Genomic DNA, 26446 nt, shown 5'->3' with positions numbered 1-26446 from the left:
GAGAGAAAATTTCCCAGCAATGATATTTCCTTTGCCACGGTAACTATGATCAAATCTATCTTTGATATTATATTGATTCAATCTGTCATGTCCTTTTGCTGAGTAGTGTAGGGGCGTCCGTAAGGAGTGAGCTGAAGGGACTGTAGCAACCTGCTATGAATTTTTGAAATTTTTCTTTAAAAATGTAATATTTGAAAAGGTTTTAATTTAGACATTTACAAAAATTCAAATTTTTGTATGTTATTTATTGGGAATCAAGTAAAATAAAAATAGATCTTTATTTGTACATTACGCCCTTTCATGAAGTTTTTTGAATTTTGCTCGTTGAAATATCATTATTAGGGAATGTACCTGACTATATTATACTTATTATCATTAGTTTGACCTTGATTTTGGAAGCCCATCCTTGTAAAATTTCTACATTTCGTTACTTATTGTTTGTTCTTTTTCTTTGATGCTCAATAATAATAACACACCCAATTTTTATAAGGTTTTACACCTACTCATTCCTATAAGTACATTTTTCATAACATGTCCGTATATATACATATATAACCTACTTTTAAGCTAAAATAACTGTAAATTAGTTACTTGAAAACCCTGCTAAAAATATATGACTAACATATCATTGATCTTTCAACTCTCTACATACATACATTTGTACTTGGCATGGAGAGTTCTTAAATGCATTTCTAAAGTTTTTAGTCTAAAAACTTTAAAAGGGTAATTTTTATTTAAAATAAATTAATAAGGCGATTGCCAAAAGTTATTGAGTTAATTTCAACTACTCAATTCCTTAAGTAATGCTTCGTATTAGGATCTCAACATTCCAAAATGTCAAAAGGAGTCATTTTTAATTTTATCATATTCAACACTTAATAAAACATGAATATCCACCAAATTGAAAAGCCTTATCTCATATTGCTCATTTTGTTTTTTAACTTTAGGAAGTGCAACGAACCTGAGAGGCCCAAAATTAAAATATATTTTCTTCTTACTTCATAAATAAACTAATTATCTCAATAAACTAATTACATGACTATCTGTTAAATACTGTCTATTTAATTATCAAACAAATACTGAGAGGACTTAATGAACAAATATTACAAAAAAAAAAAGAAGCTATAGATGATCAAAAGGGCCTATGAGGCATGGATACTTTAGTGCAAATTGTTACGCAATGAAATTATATATAATGAGAAAAAGTTAAAAAACCACAATATATAAAGGGTTGCATTCAAAAGAAATAATCAGAGATGGGCAAATTAACTTATCTTTTTAACTAGTTAAAGTTAATTATTATTTTATTTTTTATAACTAGTTGAATTAAAGTTAAACTCGATCTCTATGAAAATTAACTAGTTAAGTTCGAATTTTTTTAATGAATTACATGTAAGTTAGCTAACTTGACAGTAATTTAAGTTTAATTAACTCACCCAACCTTGGTTAAGTTAAATTTAATTTCAATATGAATAAATAACTATCTTAAATAGTCCATTAAGAGATTTATCATGACCTGTTAATAAAAACTATTCTGTCTGTCTCTTTGGTTGAAATTTTCTCCATTTCCAATTGAACGACTAAAAAAAGTAAAAATTCAAGTTACTACTGAAATGGAAGTCAAGGACAGCTAAAATTTTAGATTTTTGAGATTTTGTCAAATTTTAAACAATATGTAAAATTATAAAAATATCGGAGGGAATATCACAACGACATTTTCTAAGACATTAAAAAAATATCATTTCTATCGATTTGAAGGGAAATGACCCTGTTCAAAAGTTTAATAAAACAGATTGTGTTGACACAGTGTTTAACTAAATCATTGGGGAATTAACGGTAATTTAGGGACTGTTTTTTCGTATTTCAACTTAGGATAACAAAACTAATTTAACTTTAACTAAATCAAGTTAAGTTTAAATTAAGATAATGCAGTTTAAAAAATAATTAAGTTAAATTTAAAGTTTATTTTGATAAATTAGAAATGAACTTGTTAAGTTAAAGTTAAAATAACGATGCTTAAATAATTAAGTTAAAAGTTAATTTTGAACTCGAACAAGATTATTGAAGACTTATAATCGAGTTTTTCCCCTGCATTTACTTTGTTAAACGCCCAGGAATATTTTCTATATTTTGATTTTTTAAATTTATTGATATAATTCGTCTTCATAAATATTTGACTTTGTGTGGTAGGCTTCAAAGCACTGAAGAGAAGTACATACTTTACATCTCTTACATCTACAATGATCTCTATTTTGAACTGCGTGTGTATGTTTACACATTGTACAAATACTTTTGGTTTCACCTTTAAAGTAACTTCAATAGTATTGTTATATTTCTTGTTGCACCTTTAGTGAGGTTAAGAGTTGTCTCCAGTGATGATTTGATATTTTATAGTATTGCATATTAAATAATAATAGATAATACACAGCTCCTGACGAAGTCTATTTACTGATTTGTTCTTCTTTTTTTTGTTGTGGTTCGATTTAATACATTTCTTAATGCTTGAATGCCATGCTTGAACCATATTTAAAAATAGGATTCCAACTGTATAAGGCCCAATACCATCTCTTAGTTCTTATTGATACTCCATAGTTGGCCACATCATTGTCAAACAAGTATACTTCTCCCATGTAACTTAAATAATTAATTATTGAATTTTGGTATAAAATACTTGATTTCCGTGTCAACCCTCGGAAAGTTTTCTCCGACATATACACCCACAGAGTCCTTCCAAGCGATTACTGCTAAACCTTGTTACTCTATATAAATAGTTTACATTTATCCTTTCTTCATTTTTGACACTGCTGATTTGCTGGGTAGATCTAAAGGACTCTACTAGGCAAAGAGTGGACACTCAAGGCAAGGAAGGTAGGGTTTATTAGTTCTCAATTCTGATTGTCTTAAAATTAGAACCTTCTACATATTCATCCAGCTAGGCAAGCAGCCAGTGGGAAGGGGGGAGTGAAGGATGTATTCTTCCTTCTAGTAAAAATAAGAATAAGTTATTCTACAAAATATTAAGACCAACTTTAAAGATATAAAACCCATGAGACTTAGAGCTTGGAGAAGAATATAAAGGAGGATTCAACTAAAGTCGATGAATTGCATAGCCAACGATTTCTGGGTGGTTCCTATGTCCATCAAGAGGGCTATAAAGCTCATTTTGAGATTATTTTCTTCCACAAGGATCCCAAGCCACCTTTTGACAAAGGTTAACATGATTGTTTTGCTTATTATTGAAAATATAAAATTATTGATGGATTTCTAAATGTATCTCTCGAGTCCACGTTTTGCTGCCCAACACAATACATACTAACCCTTCTTAAATGATTAAATGTCTTCTTTAGAGCAACTCTTCTACCAATATCCGTAAATATTATTACAACACAACATTGACTTTGCCCACACGCACGATAAATCTAGTAAACCACCATAATGCAAAAATATAGAGCGTATGTTTTGGTCAAATGTAATTATTTTTTCTCCCTTTTCCTTAATTTGTGTTTTGAATGTTAATTGGTCGCATTAGAATTAGATCTTGATAAGCTTTAACACTTCTCAGTTCTTATTATATTATAATTATTCTAATTAGGAAGAATTGACTAACTAACAAATGATTTCCGAGATTTATTTTTGTTTATTAGTTGTTGTTTTTTTTTTGTAAGAAAGGTTGTTTGATAATATTTAGTTGATGACGTGTAAGGACTTCTTTTTTTATCTTACGTCGTGGAACATCCTTTTTATAACGCGGTTACTGAACTGAATAAACAAGAAATCCAATATAGTAAAACGTTTTTAATTGCAGTATAAGCGGGTTTTAATTGCATGATACACCGTTTTTAATAATGTATTTTATCCATTTAAAATGCTAAAAATACTTTTTTTTTTCAAGACACAGAGAAAAAAAACATGCATTAATTTTTAAATAATTTTAACAAAATGAATTATGGGGCTTAGCAAGATATTATTTGTTATCTAAAAGGGAAAACATTACTTTTGATAAAATTTTTTATAAAATATTCATTACTTTTCGGGAATTTTGGGCATCAAACTAGTACTCATCATTTTTGAGAAGATGGTCAGTATTATAAAAAATAAAGAGTACAAGAAAAAAAAGGTACGACTTTTAAGCTAAACAGTTTATCATATTCACTGAATCTCGATTAAAAAACGCTAAATATACGAATACGATATATAAATAAGGTATTATTCTGCGAATGTTATATTGGAAATCTAATTGTAAAAATTTTATAGTGATCCGTTGTGGATTTTTGAATTTTTTGTACATAAATTAAATTTTTTGAAAATAGTTTTGGATTTTTGAAATTTGTTTACAAATTTTTTTAATTTTTTGAGAATAATTATGGATTTTTAGCCCCTTATAACAAAAGTAAAAAATACAGAAGTAAATATATTTAGAGTTGTATATCTTAAGCATTTTTAGCGTGCAACTTTTATTTTTGTTGCCAGCCATAGAAATATATTTATTTATTTCCAGGGTTGTTATCATAATTATTTCATTAATGAGGAGTGAACATGCAAATATGGCGTAGTTATGTGTGAGTGTGCTTTTGAAGAACAGGTGAGTAAAAATGAGCATACATAAAGGAACGTTTTTCTGTTCGTCAGCGCCTAATAACTCAAAGGCAATGCCGGAGACCACGGCTATTAAATAAATAATATAAAGAAAGTAATTAAATTCATATTCTTGTATGTGTACATACAAGAATAGAGTCTCTACAATGCTCCCTCATGAAATGTCTACTCTCATACTCATTCTGCTACATAATGAGACCCATATTAATATATAAAAAAATAACAAAAAGTCAGGTCTAATTAAGCCATATGTATTATTATCATTATAACTACTCTGGGTGGGAAGGGCTTCCTCATAATGATCCTTTCTCCTTTTTCTTCTCATCATCTACAAAAAGTGCAAATTATAACCCTTATAGCTGCCTCACATTATTATTTTTTTTAAATAATAAATATACATATACATAATTATACAGAAATAATAATTTTGAACAAAAAAGCCGAATGAAAGAATATTTTAAATGAAAGTCCATTAAAGCATAATATTTATTTAATGCTTTCAGTTTATATTATTATTGTGTTTTAATTTTAATCATACATACCATATATATATATATATACATATAGAAACAGCGACTGTGCTTTTGCTATTCGAGTTTGTTAATCATAAATATGTACATAATATATTTATAGAGTTACACATTCACAATCTAGCCTACAGTATCCCGAAAATTTCTATTAACCCATCTAGAATAGTCATGATGCATTTAATGTGTACTTTACATGTTGTAGGTATGGAAAATAAGCTCATCATTTCATGACATTTCCTAGTGAAACAAACAATAATTGAATCACCTATATGATGCGTTAACATAATTTCTTTTTTGAACAATAATCAAGAAAAAGAGAAAGATCCTTATTTATATTTGGGACTCGATTTAACTACATAGACAAATATTTTATAACTACATAGTTGTGTCAATTATTTGCTAATTACTCAAATAACTCGGGTGAATTAAGATACCCAAGAATTGAAGCTATTGTTTAAAACCTTTATTTGATTCAAGAGACGTATATTGCTAACAATGTGATCCCATTAAACTACAAAAATTATGCCAATTTCTCATTTTGTAATTTTGTGACGATCAATTTTGGGCTCCTTTATGTGCAACTTTAGAAACAGACAGAGGGTTAATAAGAGTAATTTGTTAATAGAAATTGACGATAATTTGTCCAAAAATACAAATGTAATCCGAACTAAATTTTGAGAGAAATCTTTTTAGCTTGGTTTTGTGTTGACAAAACACATCTGTATATAATGTTGAATCTCACAACCTTTCCTAAAAAACAAACAAAAAGAAAAAATGCTTTATATATAATGTAATAGAATACTACTTATTTTTTATTTAGTTGAATAATTATATTTATTTGGAGATTTTACCACGGAACCATGTACTGCTTATTTATATGATCTCAAAACCTTTCTTCTTAAAAAAAAAGGATCCAAAATCATTTGGTCACTGTTAGTCAATTAATAGTAAAATATAAAATTATAATTGTATATTTTTACGTGGTTACATAATATTATGATTATCCAATAAGGGGAATGGGCCCCTTCCCCCCGATTTTTCTGCATGTACTGTGTATCCTTGTTTCTATGGTACTATTTTATTAATATTGGAGTGAAATTTTATAGAATCATTTGTTTAAGGTCTAATTTTTTTAATATTCAAATTCATACTTTGAGAATATAATGCACTCTGGATAATTTTCTTCCTCACCATAGCCGTTTCTTTGTCTTCCTAGCAATAATAAACAAGAGCACCAGGTTACGAATTACGAATACAGTCCAGACTCAAGTTCCACTAAGTATAAATAAAAAAATCTGCCAAATATAACTACTAGTAGTTGTTTTAGTGTCAAGGTTAAAATTATGAGCGAGTATACCTCCAGAGATATGGGATTTCATTATCTAATACAGTTCCAAAAACAGGAAAAGTATTTTTACGTCTGTTTAACCATCTACTGGAGTATTGTGTCAAAAAGTTAAATCCTAACAAGAGGACAGTTGTTACCAAGACTGCATTAATAAATACCGCTTACAAGACTTTTAATGATATTTAGTAATTTAGCTGCTTAAGGGCGGTCCCGTATACCTTGCAAATTTTCTTGGTCGCTTTTGACACGTTTTACCCTTTCAGGTAGCAAAAATGTAAAATATAGCAAATTTCTTCCTTTGAGAAACAGAATTTTTAGTGTACATTCATACCTTTACACCACTATATCGTATGATCCGTTGTGACCAATAATAAAGAATATATACTTAGTCAAATAAAAATGTCGGGAAATCAGTATTCCAAACAAAATTAGACAAAAAAATTTTTTTATAAAAATAATATTAATTTTGAAGCTTAGTATGCTTTAAATGAATTTTAATTCTCAAAGATATTATTTGCATGACAGATAAATTTATTGTATTGAATTAAATCCTTATTTTCATACTTTGCATTTCATTTTTAGTCAAAATAAAATTAAAATAAAAAAAAAATTTATTAACATGCATGAAAAGGCACTTTTTATCTAGTCATTCTGAAATTTGAAATTTCAGTTTGGTTTTTATATTTGATATATTTTTTAAATTAAGTTAATATGAATTTGCTGCAGCTTCTAAATTGATTTTTTTTAAACAATGAATGATTAGATAAAAAGTTTTTTTTCATGTTTGTAGAAACTAAAAGACTCTATAGAAAGAGCCGTCAAGGAAAAAATAAACAATTCAATCTAAAAACAAAGCAGGCAATGTTCCTAACGTAGTCTTCGTTATTCTTCTCTTTTAACTAGAAGGGAAACTAATTCCTTCACTCCCCCCACCCTCACTGGCTGCTTGCTTAGCTGGAGGAACATGTAGCAGCTTCTAATTTTAAGCCAATCAGAATTGTGAACTACTAAACCCTACCTTCCTTACCTTCAGTGTCCACTCTTTGCCTAGAGTGTTTAGTAGAAACTAAAACTGCTAAAATTAAACAAACTACGTCATTTGAGTTGCTTAAGTTACATCATTATTCATGTCCTCTTTCAAAGAGACGAAATACCTGTTGGAGATGTTTGACGTAACGTATTATTATACGTTCCTTCTATCTTTTATTATTTTCTTCGTTCTTATATTCTTCAATCAACGCTATGAGTGAAGAAATTAAAAAGATAGCTAGGAGCAAAGGACTGAAAAACTGATGTTTCAGTTCATATGACCGTTCAATGGCTTTAGCTATTGTTCATTACTTTTTTTATTCTGATATTCCTCAAACTTAGCTATGAGTGAAGAAAATAAAGAGAATAACTATGATCGTAGGACTGAAAGACTGATGTAAAGACCCTTAGGATAGTTGAGTGTTCAAAAAGATCGGACCGAGAAATAAAAAGACTGAAAAAAAGGGGGAGATTTAGGAAATCAATCCAAGGACCAATCCAACACTAATACTTGTAACATAATACAAAAATGTATTATAAAGTGAAACATAATATATTTGGAAAGGTTTCGTGATTTTCTTTTAAAGATATCTTTCGATCAAAATATTTTTATATGCCGAAAAAACTTTATAGAATAATGAATTTTATCCAATATAGCCCCATTTTCTTAATTTAAAAAATATATAGATTAGAGCCAAGATGTCTTCCATAAGGTCCTTTGATGATGTACAGCAAAATGAGTTATACACCTACTCATGTTTCATCCCTTGTTCTACTTCATTACTTATGAACAAAATTTACATAATATTAAAAATTTTGAATTATTATCACACTCATCGATGTTCATCTATAGACAATTTTTACATGCTATGGGAGATTGGGCACAATCCCCTTATCTGAAATATGAAAGAAGTTCGAGGCATACATTCGAATGATCTACTATAATATAATATTATAGTTTTATATATAAAATGCATCTATGCCCGCTAATCAAAATGCAAAAGACAAAGTATTTATTTCAAAACGGAGACAAATACAGACTTTAGACATGAAATAAAAGTTGTTTAAAATTATGAGTTACATTCTGACGAGACCAGATTTTTAGGCTCTGGAGGCAATATTGATTTTTCCCTAATAATTTGATTTTTTTCTTCATTAAAGAAGATGGATTCTTCCGAGTCTCAAAGTTTTTATAAGGTATGGGTTGTAAATTTGAAAATGTACGAAAAAATTATAAATCCAAAAAGCGAATTATTATACAAACGGAAAAGGAGAGAAAGTATATTAAATATGAATGAAAAAAGGAAAGTAGGAAAAGGTTTAGCAAGTTACTCTTAATTTGTATCTTTATTAAAGTTTAAAGAGGAATATATATTTCTAATTATTATGTAGTCTATCGACAAGTTTTACTAAAGTCTGTAGTTATATAAAGCATTTATAAAATGATTCAAAATAAAGTTTATAATACAGATACGTCCTAATATAGTATATTATAATAGAGATTATTTGAAAAAAAAAATCAATAATTTTCATCAACTTTTCTTCGATATATTGGATAAAAACTGTTTTTCAGGGGGGGTAGAAGCATATATGTAAGGAACATATTTTTTGTATTAATGCAGTTGGTTTTTCATTGTTTTTGCTTGGACTCGTATGCCTTGAAATATTGGTTATTATACTATCATTCGGTATAATTTAATCAAAAAAAAAAAAAAAAAAAAACTCACTCCGTGAGGAGAAATTTGACAGTTGCAAGATGTGATACAATTTTCCTCGGCGTGTTTATTCTTCTTTAATGTTTTATAAAATCACATATCATAATCAAGCATGTTTTTTTTAGAGAACCCGATCTATAACTACGTCTGTAGGGGGTGGGCAGGATGATTACATCCAAATTAATGAGTTGAAATTTCTGACTGGAAAATGTAATATCTAAAATTTAATTTAATTTTAATTTTTTTTTTTAAATAAATCAATTTTTTTATGAATAACTATTGGTTTTTGAATTTTTTTCCAATAAATTTCATATTTGAAGTTTAATTTTTGAGCTTTTTCGCAATAAATTTAATATTTAAATTCAACTTTTGAACTTTTTCGAAAAAAATTAATATTTAGAATTTTTTACAAGAAAATTAATTCTTTGAAATTTTTGTGAAACACTTTATTTTTTCAAAACAGTTATATTGAATATTGTACTTTTTTGAAATTTTTTTAAATAGTTACAGATCCTTAAATTTTTTTCCAAAAAAATTCAATATTTGAACTTTTTCCCAAAAAATTTAATACTTTTTTTTTAAATAAGTTTATTTTTTGAGATAAGCCATGGATTTTTGAATTTTTTCTACAAAATAATTAAAATTTGAAATTTTTTCCAAAAAATTTGATTTTTGAATTTTTAAACAGAAAATCCAAAAACCATGCCTCCCCCAAAAAAAAAAAAAATGTAATCATGTGCAGGCCACTGAGTTATGTTATAAATTTTATTCTTCATCTACTATCACATTGAAATATACTCATTTAATATCAGGAAAAGTCTAGTTATTCATTTATGAAGAAATATCAATTAGTCATATTTTCAATTTTTTTCTCAATCAAATTGGAAATTGTTTAACTGCTACAATTACGGGGGCAGTTGCAATATTTGACAGTAACATTCAAATGAAATTTGTGAAAAAAATTAATGACTTGTTATACAGGTCACATATTTCTTTGGGGTTAAATTTGTCTTTCTTCAAAATGAAAAATAAGAATTATATTTTTATGTATCACTTAAGAAAAGTAACTTTAATGAAGCTTTTCAAATTCAGCAACATAACTTTAAAATTCAAATTTCAGCAACATAAGTTTAAACTGAAACTTCAGAAGCCCTTTATAAATAGAGAATGTTGCGTAAAAAAAGCCATTTTCAAACAGCTGTAAAGGCCAAAAAACGCAATTTGAAGACTTTTCAAAGATAATCTTTTTATTAAAATACAACACTAGATCAAATTATTATGTCCCTCTAAAAAATGGACACACTATTATATACACTAAAATAAAAAGTTAGAAGAAGTTGACCTTTTTTGTGACCTTTCACCCTTTTATGTGACCTTAAAATTTTATACAACTATTGATTTAATTATAACAAAGGCTATAATGATCACGTCGTCCATGAGTTTCTTCTTATTATTTTGAAAGTAGATGGGCAGAATTTGTTTACATTGTGCTTAAAATATCATTTTGCATCCGAAAAGTTGAGCTAAAATTGAAATTGATTGTAACATCTGATTAACAAACAAACTTGGAATAATTCAGCCAAAAAAAAAAAGTATGACAACTGCACCTTTTCTTCTCTACCAATAATATATATTCATATATAATACAAATATACTTGTATGTTTTGAAATAACCAGTTTATTTCAAAATTATCCTTACTTTACGCATTACGCAATAACTATTAAAAACAACAACTTTGTTTTCTCTCTATTTAGACGGACTGGAATGATGGTTTAGTTCCTTCCTCTCTTGTCAAGGCAAAAGGTGGACCCGTTCCAGGATTTTCAGAAATGAAAACAACTCCAGAATATTATGTAAGCCTCCATTTCTTCTCATTCAACCATCATTATGATCTTAATTTCTCTCCCATTATAAGTTACAACCATTCCTTCATTTTTCTTTTCTTTTCCTTCTCTTCGTCTAATAGATCTCTAATCTTGAAGTGGCATTGGATGGAGGAAAAAAACTCGGTGTCACGCCCGTCATGGAAGCCAGGTATAAAATGCTTAGTTATATAGCGGTTGTGGATCAAATAGTTTACTTTAAATATTATGTACAAGTTGCAACTTGTATAAGCAGATTGTACAAGTAACAACTTGTACGTCTCATAACGTCTTATTTCATTATAACGTTGGTCATTTTATATAGTTCAGAACTATAAAATAATGATATCGTTTCATCTGGACGCATTAAAATACCTCATTATATATTTATATATACGAGTAATATAACTCTGTATTCGAATTTTATAATTTGCCACTAAATACGGACTTACAATTATAAATTCTTATGGAAACACTCAATATTATAGCATTAATAATATGTCGATCATTTATAGTACTTACACCTTTATAAGTACATTAAATTTGTGGTTTAAAATTATGCAACAAATTTTTTGATAGTAACTAGAACAATCTGTTTAAACTAGTTACAACTAACATGCAATCAATGTATATATTGAGTGTTTGGGTCATAATCTTTGTATTACTAATTATTGTAATAAAAAATCTACTTTACCTCAAAATAAAGTATAAAAACTGTCTCGATTTGACTTTTTACTTGAAAAAGAATAATAATGATAAAAAAAAGAAAAGAAATCAAGCTTCTTTTTTCCTTTATAGATTTGTGTGTGCCCTCTTCTTTTCCTTTACGTCTTGGTTGTACCCAAGTTTCAGAATGAGGGTAAAAATAGGTACAAAAAAGAAAAAAAATATTTAAAAATACTTATATTTATTATTTTCAAAGCACGTAGAATAATCAGTTTAGGTTTATCATTTGAAAAAGGTGCATGAAAATATCAGTGTTAGTTTCTTACATTGTAAATATGCCTTATTGCTAAAACCACCACTTCATATCCCTTATCTATATAAGGTAATTTTCATTTATTCAAGTATACAAGGACGTCCACAAAATTATAGTTAAAGGGGGGTGTTTGGTTTTTGGATTTTTTTGATAAAATATCCATAGCTTGAACAAAAAAATGCAAAAAATAATTTTTAAATACAACATTTTTTTAGTTTTTTTTTTTCAAAAATCCATAGTTATTCACAAAAAATTCTATTTCTGGGAAAATTTCTTAAAAATCCATAAATATTCACAAAAATATTAATTTTTTGGAAAAAAAGTCCATAAATATTCACAGAAATATTAATTTTGTTGGAAAAAAAATTCAAAATTCATTGTTATTCAAAAAAAAAATGTCTTTATTAAGTTACAAAAATTAAATTTTTTGAAACATATCACTTCAAAAATCAACATCTATTCACAAAAAATTATTTTTTTTGGAATTAAAATTTCAAATATTATATTATTTGAAAAAAAAAATCAAAAATCACATAAATTACACGAATTACCTTTTTAAAGAAAAAAAAATATTTCACAAAATGGCCCTATTTTGCATACATTTTTTTCACCCTGACCCAAAAAAATATTTAAAAAAGCAAAAATCCTTATTTTTTCTATGTAACTTTTTATTCCCATTTTTTAAAGTTTATTTATTTTTTGGTATTATTTTAGGATTTACTCACTTTTATTAAAAAATAAATAAATAACAAGACATCATGAGTTAAACACGTGATTAACATACTGTATATGGTAAGACTTTAAAAGTCTTTTTCCGTCCTTCCACATACATACATTTACTTAGATTCAAAAGTGCACAATATATCCTTTTTTGGTAGTATGTCTTTGCTTAGATACAATGTAAAGTAAGCCAACTTTCATCACCATCATGAACTAATTACCATTAACATACCTAATAGGAACCTCATCATATTGTATATCATTAGTATTTTCCATACGTGTTGAGTCAACATAAAGACAATTTGTAATGAATATCAAATAAATTTTCTTTTAACACTTCATATATGTGTATATGTTATATACAAGCAGGTGCGTAGAATTACATATACATATTTTTTTTTTTTTTTTTTTGGGGGCTTTGTGTTTGGTTATTGGAATTTTTTGGAAAAAAAATATCGAAAAAATTTTTTGAATTTTTTATATCTTTGAAAAAAAAAAGATTAATTAAATTTTTTGGAAAAAAAAATTCAATAATCCATTGCTTTCAGCAAATAGTTCAAAATTTTTATTTTTGGAAAAAAAATTCAAAATTTAAAAAAAATTTTTAAATTTTTGGAAAAAAATGTCATAAATCCATTGCTATTCGCAGCAAATTAAATGTTTTGCATAAATCAACAGCTGTTCACAATGAACCATTTAAAAACTAAGATTCAAATTTGAACTTTTTTGGAATTTTTTTCCAATAAACCACAGTTTTTCAAAAAATATTAAATTGTTTTGATAAATAACTCAAAATTCAAACTTTAAAAAAAAAAAAAAAAAAAAAAAAATATTAATCTTTTTTGAGAAAAATGATTTAAATTATTAACCTTTTTCGAGAAAAATATAATAAATCCATTGCTATTTACAGAAAACCTAAATTTTTTCGAAAGTATATCAAAAATTTGATATTTTGTACAAAAATCAAAAAGTCTATAGCTATTGTCAAAAAATCATTTATTTTTTTTCAAAAATCAACAGATGTTCACAAAGAATTATTTAAAAAATTAAATTTCAAATATACAATTTTTATGAAAAAATTTCAAAAATCTATAGAATATTGTAATAAATTTTTTTTTTTTTGAAAAAAAAATTGAAAAAAAAATTTTAAATATTAAATTCTCTAGCAAAGAGCAAAAATCCTTAGACAACACCCCTCGGACGCTACTGACAAGTTATAGCTTATATAAACAAATTGTACAGGGGCGTCCTCAGGGTGTGGGCTAGAAAGGTTGTAGCCTTCCCCCAAATAAAGGAATATTTTCTTTTAAATAGTAATCTTTTTCGTCATTTGGGGAAATTCTGCAGCAGAGAAAAATATTCAATTTTGGAAAATTTTTATGTATAGTTAAATTAACAAAAAAATTCCAAAATATTATATTTTTTGTAAATAGAAATGTGTTTTCGAAATTTGTTTCCAAAAAGTTAACTTTTGCAAATAGTTATGTATTTTTGAAATTAAAAAAAAAAAGATTAATAATTAATTTTTTTTTTTTAAAATTGTGTTGGATTTTTGAAGTTTCTTTTCCAAAAGTTTAATTTTTCTGAATAGATATGAATTTGAGTCCTGAGGACGTCCCTGTCTAAGGTTCAATAAGAATAGTTTGTTCATAGAAACGGAAGATAATTTGTCAAGGAATACAATTTAATTCATACTCTATATTTTAAAATAAAACATTCTAACTTGCTGTTGTTGCAACAGGCCACATGTAATATCGTCATCTTCTTAGAATTGGCAAAAACCTTTTAATTATAATAAGGAGTTCACTCAACTCTAATTTTTTCCCTTCTTTTTTTCTTTTTCCTCCTCTCAAATGTCATTGAAATATGTCGTTGATTAATGGAATCAAATGCACAAATGGTACATATATAACTACCTACTTCATTACATATCTCAATAAGGATACAGTTTTGATATTAAATAAAGGTAGAGGGTATACTTGCTTAACGTATTAACCATATATGTATAGTTAAATAGAGTTGTCATGGGATAAGAGATCAGACAGCGTATTAGTAATGAGTATTACATACATAATATGGTCTAATTTTATATTTCATGGTTATTTTCATATAAACAATTGCTTTGGTGGACATTTATGTATAATGTATTTGTTCATTCATGCTGCTCCATCTGAGCATTGAGGGACTTATCTATCCATAAATATATATAGAAAAAATATATCATTGCATGTACATAGATATGTTATGTATTAAATGTCAACCACCTGGGTACTACTATATATGCCCTATTGCCCATAAGGTCAACAACTACCTCTTAAACTTTTCAAATCCTTTTATTTTTTTGAATAGTCTCTTTAAAAAATGTCCTTCACATTTGACACGGTGTTACCTCACTAACGTATAAAAATGTACATACTATTTTGTTGTCAGCTGTCGATTTATATCCTTCGTTTCTTAACATTGATTGGTTGAATTTGAAGTACCTATTTTATTTTGCTACTGTGAACTATTTTCAACAGTTATTGAATGATAATTCCATGGTTGGAAATAATTGACTAATACATATCAACCGATTTTGGGGATTTTTCTCTGTTTATTATTTGAGAAAATGTTGCGGAACGACGTGGGGGTTTATATATATTATTCTAAGTTATATGGAGTTGCTAGGATTGAATACAAGTAGTGTTTAATAGGTCTTAAAATACCAAAAAGACTGCGGTCCTATCAGTTCGGTCCTAATTATATTTGTCAGACCTAGGACCGGTCCTTATCGGTCTTTTGTCGAAACAACAGTCGCTAAAGTTACATCATAATTCATTACCTCTTTTCAAACAGACAAGATACATTTAGAAGATGTGTGACTGGAAAGTATTAGCGTACGTTCTATCTATCATTTATTATTGTCGTAGTTCTTATATTCAATCCGAGTAAAGAAAATAAAAAGATAACTAGGACCGTAGGACTGAAAGACCGATGTATCAGTCCTTAGGACGATGAATGATAAAAAAGATCCAACACTAAGTATAAATAAACATTTTAGCACTACGATGAATCCATCTCACTTCAGAAATATTGTGAACATTTCAAATTTATACTTCCATCTTTACTTAACAATGTGTTCAACTTCTTTAAATGTGTGTCCTACTTATTTAATTGTATTTATATATCTCCAAAAGTTGAACGTGTCTGAATAATTGGAGACACTATGCTCATTATACATTTTTAATGAATGCCTCATAAATTTGTATCAATACTCCAAGTTCATATTTGTTACACATATCTACATATGTGCTTATGCAGTTTTTTCAAACAAAAGGAGACAATATTCATATACAATCTTATATAAAGAAGCTATATAGACTGTCAAGGGATGTTAGTTGTATGAACTTATAAACAGTTAAGTGACAAAAGAACAAACATAAATATGTAGGTATATTCATTACATTATTGACCCGGATACACTAAACCTGATCTGAACACAAGGTCACTCTGATAAATATTTAAGTTTTGTTTTTCTTTTTGTTAGGGATATGGCTAATCCAAACGTAGAATATCTTGGAGTGATGTCTTGGGCCGCACAATTTCAATGGATTGCTGACAGGACCCCTCCTGGGGATCGTCTTGAAATGAAATGTAGTACTCTTAAGACAAAAGTTGGAGAAGAGGTATGTGGGACAAGTATTTTGTTTTCTACTTGTTTGTCTTCACTCTGATTATAATAAATGTGTGACTTACTTAACTTTTGTTGATCTAAATTAAGTACATACAATTTTACAAATAAACAAAAAACACAACAAAAACACTCAAAAAAACAAAATAGATGTTCCTTTGAATTTATAAGCCAAGCACGTACTTAAATGGGACTTATTAACTTGTGAACTCCTCTTATCAGCAGAGTGTATGCTGGGAGTTTTTTTGCCTCTCTTAATTAAATATTATAATTAACAGAAAACTGATAGAGATTTGTTGTCATTTTCTACGAAAATTAATTTACATATAATATTTTTTCAAGTGTAACTTTAAAGTGGACTTATTGGACGAGGACATACATCCAGAAAATTTGAATGCACAAGTAATTGGACCCTCTGGGCCCATTTACGTGAATTGGGACTTTATTCCAGGCTCTGGTGGAACAGCTTACTTTCAACCCTCTGAAGTAGGAATGCATAAAGTGCTTGTTACAAATGAAGGGGAGGCTGTACGAGGTGCTCCACATTTCACACGAGTCATGCCCTCGTCAAAGAAGGACTATGATGGTAACTATAACAATATTAATATTTTTTTTACATAAATATATAATAGTTTTATGTTTGTTTTTGGACATTTTCCATCAAGACTATTAATCCCTGTCTTGTTCTTTGCCAAAAATAATCCTTCACATTGGTGATTTTCACTATTTGCCTACTCTTATTATATTGTCATAGCAAACATGATAATTTATGCAACAGAGTGATAAACTTGGTTGTTAAAAAAGTAACTTTATCTTTCTTATAGAGTAAATTAATCCTATTTTTTGGGCATGGAATCCATGTTTGAGGGAGGGGAATATTAAGGGCTATTATTTAAAGATATTTATTAAATAAGTTTTTCTATTTCTGGTTATGTCATTTGGACAACTCTTGGTTATTAGTACTACGTAAATTTAGAAAGTAAATATTTAAAACAATTATTATTATTATGATGGAAGTTATTGCTCGATATTTCTAAAGTGATATTTTACTAAATATAACCAAAAGTCGTTCGAATGACGTCACTAGAAATAGAAAAATTTATTTAATAGATCGGATGTACTTACCCAGCCATTATCTTGTTGCCTAACCTTTGTTATAGTAACATTGATATATATATATATACCTTCTCTCATGGTGTTATTTTTGAACAATATATCCAATATATTTTAACGTAAATATGTATTAGAAGCAAAAAGAGATTATTATTAGACTTAATGCATGAAAAATCGATTACTTCTACCTCTTCAAAAACTCATTCAAAAAAGCACACGATATTTCATACATGTTTATGAATCCATATATTACTTTTTAAAGCATTTCATTTGTGGTTCTACACCTTTTATTTAGAGTATAAATAAATATAAATGCATTTATTTTTTTATTCCTCTACTTGATTTCTATTCATAAATTGAATTGTAATAATAATATTAAAAGCTTACTTTAGTGTTGTTTGTAGGATTTGATGAGGTTTTGTGTATAAAAGCAAATATATGAAATTATAAACCAACACTATTTGAGATTACATAGGTAAAACCAAAATAAACTTGATTTAGCTCCAACTATTTACTATTTAAATGTATGTTTCGTCGTACAAAAATGGCTTAGTATATCTACTACATCAAAAGGGAGTCCAAGTTTCTTTACTTTGCCCTATCTTAAGTACCCAGACCTTGAATAATATTTTCCGATTTTAATTTTCACACTGACTTAACCATTCAGTTTCACATTTACGTATTTGGCACAAGTAGTCTGTCCTGATCTTGAGACCAGGGTCGAGAAATAATTTATGGAAAGTTTCATCTTGATCTCTACTCCTTTAATAACGATCAAAAGTTTATCTTTATAAAATACTTTTATTAAACATATCTGAAATTGTTTAAAAACAGAAAAACAAGACTAGAAATCATTTTTTCGTAGTCTTGATTCATCAAAGTATTGGTCATGTTGTTGTCTTTACACTTGAATCTATTAGTCTCAATTTCTTGGACTTGTCTTTGTCTGTATTAAAGTTGTATTGTTTGTTAATGTGGGACCTAAAGTTGGTCCTTATTATCTATTCTAGAAAAAACTTTCTACATTTTATAGCGCGGTTAACAATTCTCACTTATACTGTAGAAAAATATCTCAGTTTATTAATTCGACTATTTTAGTAAAACTTTAAGTATATTTCATTCATGAAAATAGTTTGTAATTTTTTTTTTTAGGGCTAATTAATGTATTTATTATTCTTATGAAAAATATCGAGCTTTGATGATTTCATTTATGAAATATTGTTCTATCTAACGGCTTTAGCGTTTGATCCAGATACATCCTTAAGGCTTGGCTGGTAGAAGGTGGTCCAAATAAATTGGTAACAATTTCAATCGCTTATATCTCGATTTCTGTTGGTGGTTTGATAAAAATCATTTAGTTCCGAACAGCTACAAAATTGTTTTGCGAAAGATAGAGCACACCATATTTTTTTCAGTGGATAAAATTTTCACAGATGACCGCTCATTCAACCGCAGGAACCCCAGATGGATCTGTTGAGACCCTTCTTCGTTCTCACTAATGTGAAGACGAAGAAACCAGTTGAGACCATGATTCTGGATGTCATCTCCAGTGAGGAGGACGTCATCCCCCCCCACCTTCTTCAATGGATAGAGTAGCCCAAGGTAAAAAAATTTACACCTTCCAACAAGACAGTGCACTGGCCCATAAGGCTAAAAAAGTGTTGGATGTCTTAGCCACCAAATTTCCTCACTTTTGGAGTCTGAATTTTTGGCCTGCTCATAGCCTGCCTGAAACCATGCGATTTTTGTCTCTGGCGGAGGGTCAAACATGAGCCATTTGCCAAGTATAATTCGTTTGCAGAGGCATTGAAGAAGTACAATAGCAATGCTGTATCTACACAAGATTGCCCTGGCCTGTCAAAGCTTCCGGTGTCGTGTGGTAAGGTTACCGAGAAAGGCCAATCTCAGTACAATCATTTCATGACATTTAATGTAGCTTTCACATAATTAAAAGATTTAAATTCTAACCCATCTAGGCCGTTCGTTATAAGCCTTTAAATTTTTTCTTACTTTATCCGGACATCCCTGTAGAGGTATGATTAGTAGTACATTTTGAGTGCTGGTAAGCACACTCAAAAAGATGCCAAATAAATCTTGAACAGATTATTATTGATATATTTTTTATAAATGCAAATGATGAGGATTATTATTTTAATTTTTATGATGAGCTTGTGAATGGTAGAGTTGAATGAATAAAAAAGTGTTTTATTAGTTTTTCGAGAGGTATTTTAAAAAAAGTTTATGCTGTATCCAAAAAGCTTTTTTTCTTGTTTTTGTTCTTTCTTTCTTTGACTGTTTCTGATCGAATAAATCCTTTTGTTTGTGTAAACAATTTTTCCTCTTAATATAAAGTTTCTATATTAGTAGTTTATGCCTTATTAATGGCATGAAACAAAAGTTAACACTTAGGTATTTTTATAGATTTTTTAAAATAGCAAAGTAATCAAGAATTCATCATTGATATATTTTATATACGTAGGAACGTTTACTCAAGATAAAAGTTACTTCAGAGTTTTTTTGTATCGTGATACTTTGTGAATTACTTAGTTATATTTATAGAGAGCGTTACTATACACATTAGACTGTGTCCTAAGTACAAAAGTTTGCAACTTGGTATACAAGGTTATTTTATTCAATCTAACAAGAAATTACATTAATTTTCAAACTGGATGAGTTTTCATTTTGAAAATCTGTAAAATACCGACAATAATGACTTTTTTATGTTATTCCTTTAAAATTATTGAGTTGCTCGAGCTACGGGATTTTCTTATGTGCAGTATTGTAAGACAAAAAGATTATCTATCAACAATATAAGCATACCATTGCTCAAATTTGCCTTGTATTAGTAGTATTTTAGTCCTAAAAATAAATGTAATCTTTGGAAAACTGCATATTACGCGTAAATATCTTGATTTGTTTCTTCATTTTCACTACTCAAATCTCGTTTTTTTCATTCAAAGTGTGAAATATAATATAATCAAATATACTTAAAGTGTTTGTTTATGCTAAACGAGTAATTATATTATAAGTATTTATCATTTTGAAGTAAAATCCTACTTTTTATGATATATTAAACATGGACGGAATTTTTTCAATCATTGTAACTGATAATTTATTCATCTAAATAAAATAAGAAAACAAAAAAGAATTCATATGTTATATCTGACATGTGATAGGAATCTTGTAAGGCTAAATATGAACTAAATTGGGCCACTGGATAACAATAACGATTTTATATTATAATGGCAGATTCCACAGATTTTCAAATCCAAACGCGTCCACAAAGGACATTTTTTTGGGAGGATTGACAGTTATTTTAATTTAAAATTTAAATATTTTTTTGAATTTTAATGGTATGAAAGACCTTAATGTTAAAGTCAGTTAATTTAATATCCAATTAAGAAAATAGTTTTTTCTAAACATCAATAATATTTACACAAAAATGGGACTATATATATATTTTGGGACAAAAATGGGACTATATACTATATATATATTTTGGGACAAAAATGGGACTATATACTATATATATATTTTGGGACAAAAATGGGACTATATACTATATATAAATTTGGGACAAAAATGGGACTATATACTATATATATATTTTGGGACAAAAATTTCTGCTTTTTTATAATAATTGTCATTATTAGTAATGAGAAAATTGTCTAAATCCTCGTGAGTGTAAATCAGAGATGGATAACTTCTATGATACAGAGGGCCAAATTTTTTTCAGCACTATCATGGGAGGGCCACATGACCATTTAAAAAAAATATTACTGATCTATTTGCGGGCCACATTGAGTGAGGACAAGGACCTTGTGCAGCTCCAGCCACCAGTTGCTCATCCTTGGTGTATATCAAGAAGAAAAGTATATGTTGGCAGCTTTGATAAGCAACATATCTTCTGAAAAGATCACAAAATAATGTATAGTGCTCCTTAATCACAAATACGTTTGAATTTTTTGCAATAAAGATAAATAACTAAAAGACCAATTATATTTTGTCCAATAGTATCTTAGAAACATAAACTTTCATTTTTATATGTATGCTCACGCAGATTTGGGCATTTTCCATATCCTCATCACTATCACTATCATAATTAATTTCTTCTTGCTCGCTAATTGTTTTGAACTTTTAAAATAGGGATAAATAATTAAACACTTATATCTTGTAGGTTACCAACATATACTCAAAAAAAGTAGTCTCAAGTGGATTGCAACAGTTTTCAGATTCCAACTCATTATACTAAACACTTCCTATGTAAATTTTTTGTATGCTTTATTGATGCTCGTGGAAAAGGGTTTGTTGAAACTATTCCAGTTTCTCTTACTTATATGAGCAGTGATGAAAATCTGGTGTATTTTTTTTAGCAGGGTCACTTTTTTTAAATTGGTAATCTGAAGAACGAATTTTATTTTCCTTAGCAGATGTTATTATTATTTAATTCCTGAGAAGTGAACATCCTTTCGTCAATAGATTCAATAATATTCAAAACCTGCTTAGATATTCGTATTTGTTGCAGAGTTATAATTTTAAGTCCTTGTTGGACTCAAAGTAAAATTGGGGATTGATAATAGAGTAATTCTAATAAATATTCTATTCTCCTTTCTCAATTGTAACATCTGATTGTAGATTGTCTAGTGAAATATTATGAGCATTATTATTTCTCTCCTCCAAAAAATCTTCAAATTGTCAGGGATACCATATTGATGTTATCTTTTTTTTTTACATGCCCATTCTACATTGGATTCTCATCATTTTATATGGGTATGCCATATAAATAAAATACAAAGAGTGCTTACGCTAAGGAATAACAAGGGGAATTTTTTGAATTCGAAAGTTAGTTGACCAAAACAATGATAATATATATTTTATTTACACATCAATCACACCAGATCTTGTTTAAAATCATTCAGAATCTATCAGAACTGAAGAGTCCCATAAAGTAAAATATGGTGCACTGAGTTACCCCCCTAACACATATACACTTTATTTCCTTGTCAACTGTCGAGGTATTTGCTTCTTTTTTCGTAATCAGGGTTCTTTACGTTGATTGGTCGAATAAGAAATAGCTCTTGTTAAGTTGTGATTATTTCTCAAAAATATTGAATAAACATTGCATAGTTGGGAAGATTTACCCATAATTGGCTAACTAACAACTGATTTTGAGCCTTTTTCGGATTTTTTTTTTCGTATGAAAGGTTGCCTGACACAATAAAGGTAACGGCCTCCGAAAATATCGAACATATGAATATTTGAAGCACTCTCTATGTTGTTAACATATCCACCTATTCATTACTACAACAATTTGAATGTTAGTATCACAAAAAAGCTCAATAGGATTTTAAACAATAATTATGACTAAAAGCATTATTAGTTGCAAAAAAACCAAGATTAAATAAATGTATACATTGTGTGTATGTACCGTTTTTGATTGTAACATTTAAATCAACTTCATCAAGAACAATATGTATATAGTATGGCGTGTATTTTTTTAATTATAATTATACATTATAATATCAACAATTATTTCTCAAAATACCCTCTTAGGGCAGATATAATGTCCTCCAGTTTGGCTTGAAGACCTTGCATACCTTGATGACATGGTCATTAATATTTGAGACCGCTCCTTCCCAACGGAGGCATTCAGAGAATCAACATTACTGTGAGAGACTTTGAAGGCCTTTCTCTCCACGAAGCCCCATATTCCATAGTCTAGTGCCGATCAGTCTGGTGTTGAGGGGGCCACAAGTTTGGAGGCAAGAAATTAGTAATATTTTCCTTGCACCATGTTTAAGTTACGCCATTTATAGATATAAAAATAGGCCTTCATTTTACTAACTACATTCCTGATAGTCTCATCACTGACGTTAAGGTCCTTGATCAACCCCGTCTTGCTGGTGATTGGGCATGCTTCAATTTCAATGGTCACACCGGTCAAGAAGTCTTCAATGACAATCTTATTGTGTCTCCCGTTTCCTAGAGAGGCTCTCATCGCTGTTCATGAGCCTTTTGACCTTAAGGTCAATTTCAACAGAGCATTTCACGACGTATGGGACCTTCTTTACAGGTGATTGGTAATTGACACAGATGATATTTGTAATCCGTTGCACTTTTGCCTCTAATGTCGTTGTTTGTTGACGATTCGGAATCAATAATACAATGTATGAAAGCTAATAAGTTTAGGAATAATTTCCATTTAATAACCCAACCTCGATTTCAAGTAGTAATAGTTTGATGGAACTTTAATGGGCGGGGTACAACTTGCTTATGCACAATGTATATCACAAGAAAAAGAAGCCACAGAATTTGAATGTTTGACAGAAATACGACTTCCTCATAATATTTTAAAATTTGATATCCTGTCAGGTTTTGCTTGTATGGAGGGCGCTCTAATGGCTATTTTGTATAATAAACAGTCTCTATAGAAATGTTTATCGGCTGTTTATTCTCTCTATCTATATTTATCAGATTAATAAACATCTGTGGTAGAGTCTCACTCACTCTCTGCCGAATAAATAGATTTCCACTTATTGAGTCAATTTAGTCTATATATCTCATTTATTGTTCTTGTTATTGTCATTACTTTTATTTAATGACTTTTTAAAGAAAAAAAAACAAGGCATAGGCATATATACTCTGCATACACATAACATACTTTAAGGAGACTTAATGAACAAAATATTTTTTTCAAATTAAAGAAGTGAAACAAATGGTTCCTACATACAACGTTAATAAATAAGGTAAGTCTATTTATATCAAGAAATTATACTTATTAACCCTTTGGAGGCTCAGCAAGAGTGCACTTTAAGAAGGCAAGATTGATTGTCACAATAAAATATTGATAAATTGACAGTTTTTAGGATTGAAAGGGGCCATATATGGGCTATTATAAGCCTCATCAGTCAAATAAAGTTTCTACGTTATAGCTAAGAGTCTTGAATATATTAAACATCCCGCAAAATATAGTTTGGCTTTGTAATGCTCTTGACGAATCATACATACAAAATACATATGTAGTGCGTCTACACAAAAGTAAGATAATTATAATTGTTCCCAAAATTGAGTGTGGATCAGGCTGCACCAAATTTAAAAGAAAAATGCTTAAAAACCCTCTTAACATTATCAAAAGGACTAATCGAAGGGGTTGGCATTAGGACAGTATGGAGGGTGTGGTGGGCAAAGGAGAAAAAAAGAAAAAAAGAGTTCAAAAGAACTTAAGAGACTCATCCAAAAGAGTCCTGCAACGGAGGAGATGGGTTACTTTCATTGCTGGAGTCAAAAGTGGCTCTTTCCATCTACTTTTTTAATAGCATTCTGGACGGTCTGGTAAAATTCCCGAGATCTCTTGCTTCAGCCCTCATGAAATTGAGGGGATTGACCTAGTCTGTTTTCTTTAACTCCTCTGCCTCCAATAGGGCCTTTTTGATAGAACCCTTCTTCTTCAACGTTTCACACTTGATGAAGGCGTAGACGGATGTCTCGGATACCCCCAACTGCTTGGAGGGCGCAAATTGAGAGCTCCAGTTTGATTTGTTTTTTAACTAATTATTTATGCTCTAATATTTCGATAGATGAATTATTTTCGAAGAATAAAACTTCATATCACATTAAATTAATAAGTTTTTAGATTGCAATTACCAGACGGTATATCATAATATGACATTTTATTTATTTATAAGGAACGAAATGATAATATTACATCACTTCTCCAGAAGCACTCAACCAATCATATCATTATTCATTTTTTTTTTTTTTTGCATATTAATTTGCATCTTAGTCAAATACCTAGCAAGTCCTATGTATCCATATGCTTAACTTTTATGTATATGCATATTGGATATACTATATGTAAATTTTACATACGTTTTCTATTCATTATCGTTTCCAGCTTGCCTTACCTTAAATAAGAATTTGCTTTCTTAGTTAATGAATAAAATTCATACCTCACATAACATCTTTTACATATATAAAGAAACACGATAACACAAAACATGGTCTCTACCTTTTTATGTTCTAAAAATAGAATCTTATGAAATGTTATGCATATCGGAAAAGAAGAAGAAATAGCAACCAACCAAACAATAAAACCATTTGTTTGAAATATGAATATAATAATCATATTCTAAATCTTATTTTGTAGGTTACATACTTAGATAGTACCTTGAAAAGGGCCGTCTGCAAGAGGTGGGCTGGAGGGCCTGTAGCCCTACTCAAAATGAAAGAATTTTTGTTTTCTACCAGAAAATTTAATATTGAGTTGTTTTTTTCAAAAAATTTAATATTTGATATTCACTTTAATTTTTCAAATTTTTTTTTTTAATTTTTTTTCCAAAAATTACAATATTAAAAATTTAACTTTTTGATTTTTTTTTTCTACAAAATTTAATTTTTTTGTCATTAACTGTGAATTTTGATTTTTTTCCCCAAAAATTTTAATGTTCTGAGAATAGCTATAGATTTTTTAAATTTTTTGAAATTAAATTTTTCTAATAAATTTTTTTTTTTTTTTTTGACTTTTTTTTCGGCAAAAAACCTACAAACCCAGCCCTTTTAAAAAAAAATTAAGTTCTGCAGACGTCCCTGATGAAATTCTAGATATTTGGAATATTGACGACATTTTTCTTTTCCCGTATGTGTCAATTTGTATATTATGATTACAATAGTAAATAAGAGAAAAATAAGGGTCGGATAGATATTGTTATAACATTTATAAAATGTCTAACTAGAAACATCATCAAAGATGAGTTTTCCTCAATTTTTTGTTACCAATTGTAAAAAACTCATTATTTTTCACAAATATCATTGACTATCTTTATTTCTAAAGAATTACCAACGGAAAACATATATAAATCCAAATTATACCAAAAGCACTGTAAG

The 26446-nt window shown here is 28.6% G+C and overlaps 1 protein-coding gene across 2 annotated transcripts in view; it reads left to right on the top strand.

Annotated features, from left to right (window-relative positions):
* The window catches only part of LOC121129622 (uncharacterized), a 78720-nt gene that overhangs the window by 34568 nt on the left and 17706 nt on the right, over window positions 1-26446 (top strand). Inside the window, exons 5-8 of one of the 2 annotated variants that reach the window (XM_040725346.2) lie at window positions 10974-11072; window positions 11186-11253; window positions 16307-16445; window positions 16793-17036. In XM_040725346.2, the coding sequence (XP_040581280.1) occupies window positions 10974-11072; window positions 11186-11253; window positions 16307-16445; window positions 16793-17036 (550 nt within the window). Of the gene's footprint in view, window positions 1-10973; window positions 11073-11185; window positions 11254-11999; window positions 12130-16306; window positions 16446-16792; window positions 17037-26446 lie in introns of those variants that run through there. The other variant, XM_040725347.2, reaches the window with a different exon arrangement.

This window comes from Lepeophtheirus salmonis, chromosome 14, assembly GCF_016086655.4.
Source record: "Lepeophtheirus salmonis chromosome 14, UVic_Lsal_1.4, whole genome shotgun sequence".
NCBI lineage: Eukaryota > Metazoa > Arthropoda > Copepoda > Siphonostomatoida > Caligidae > Lepeophtheirus > Lepeophtheirus salmonis.
The sequence above is the reverse complement of the archived record's forward strand: the minus strand, read 5'-3'. Positions and strand labels throughout refer to the sequence as shown.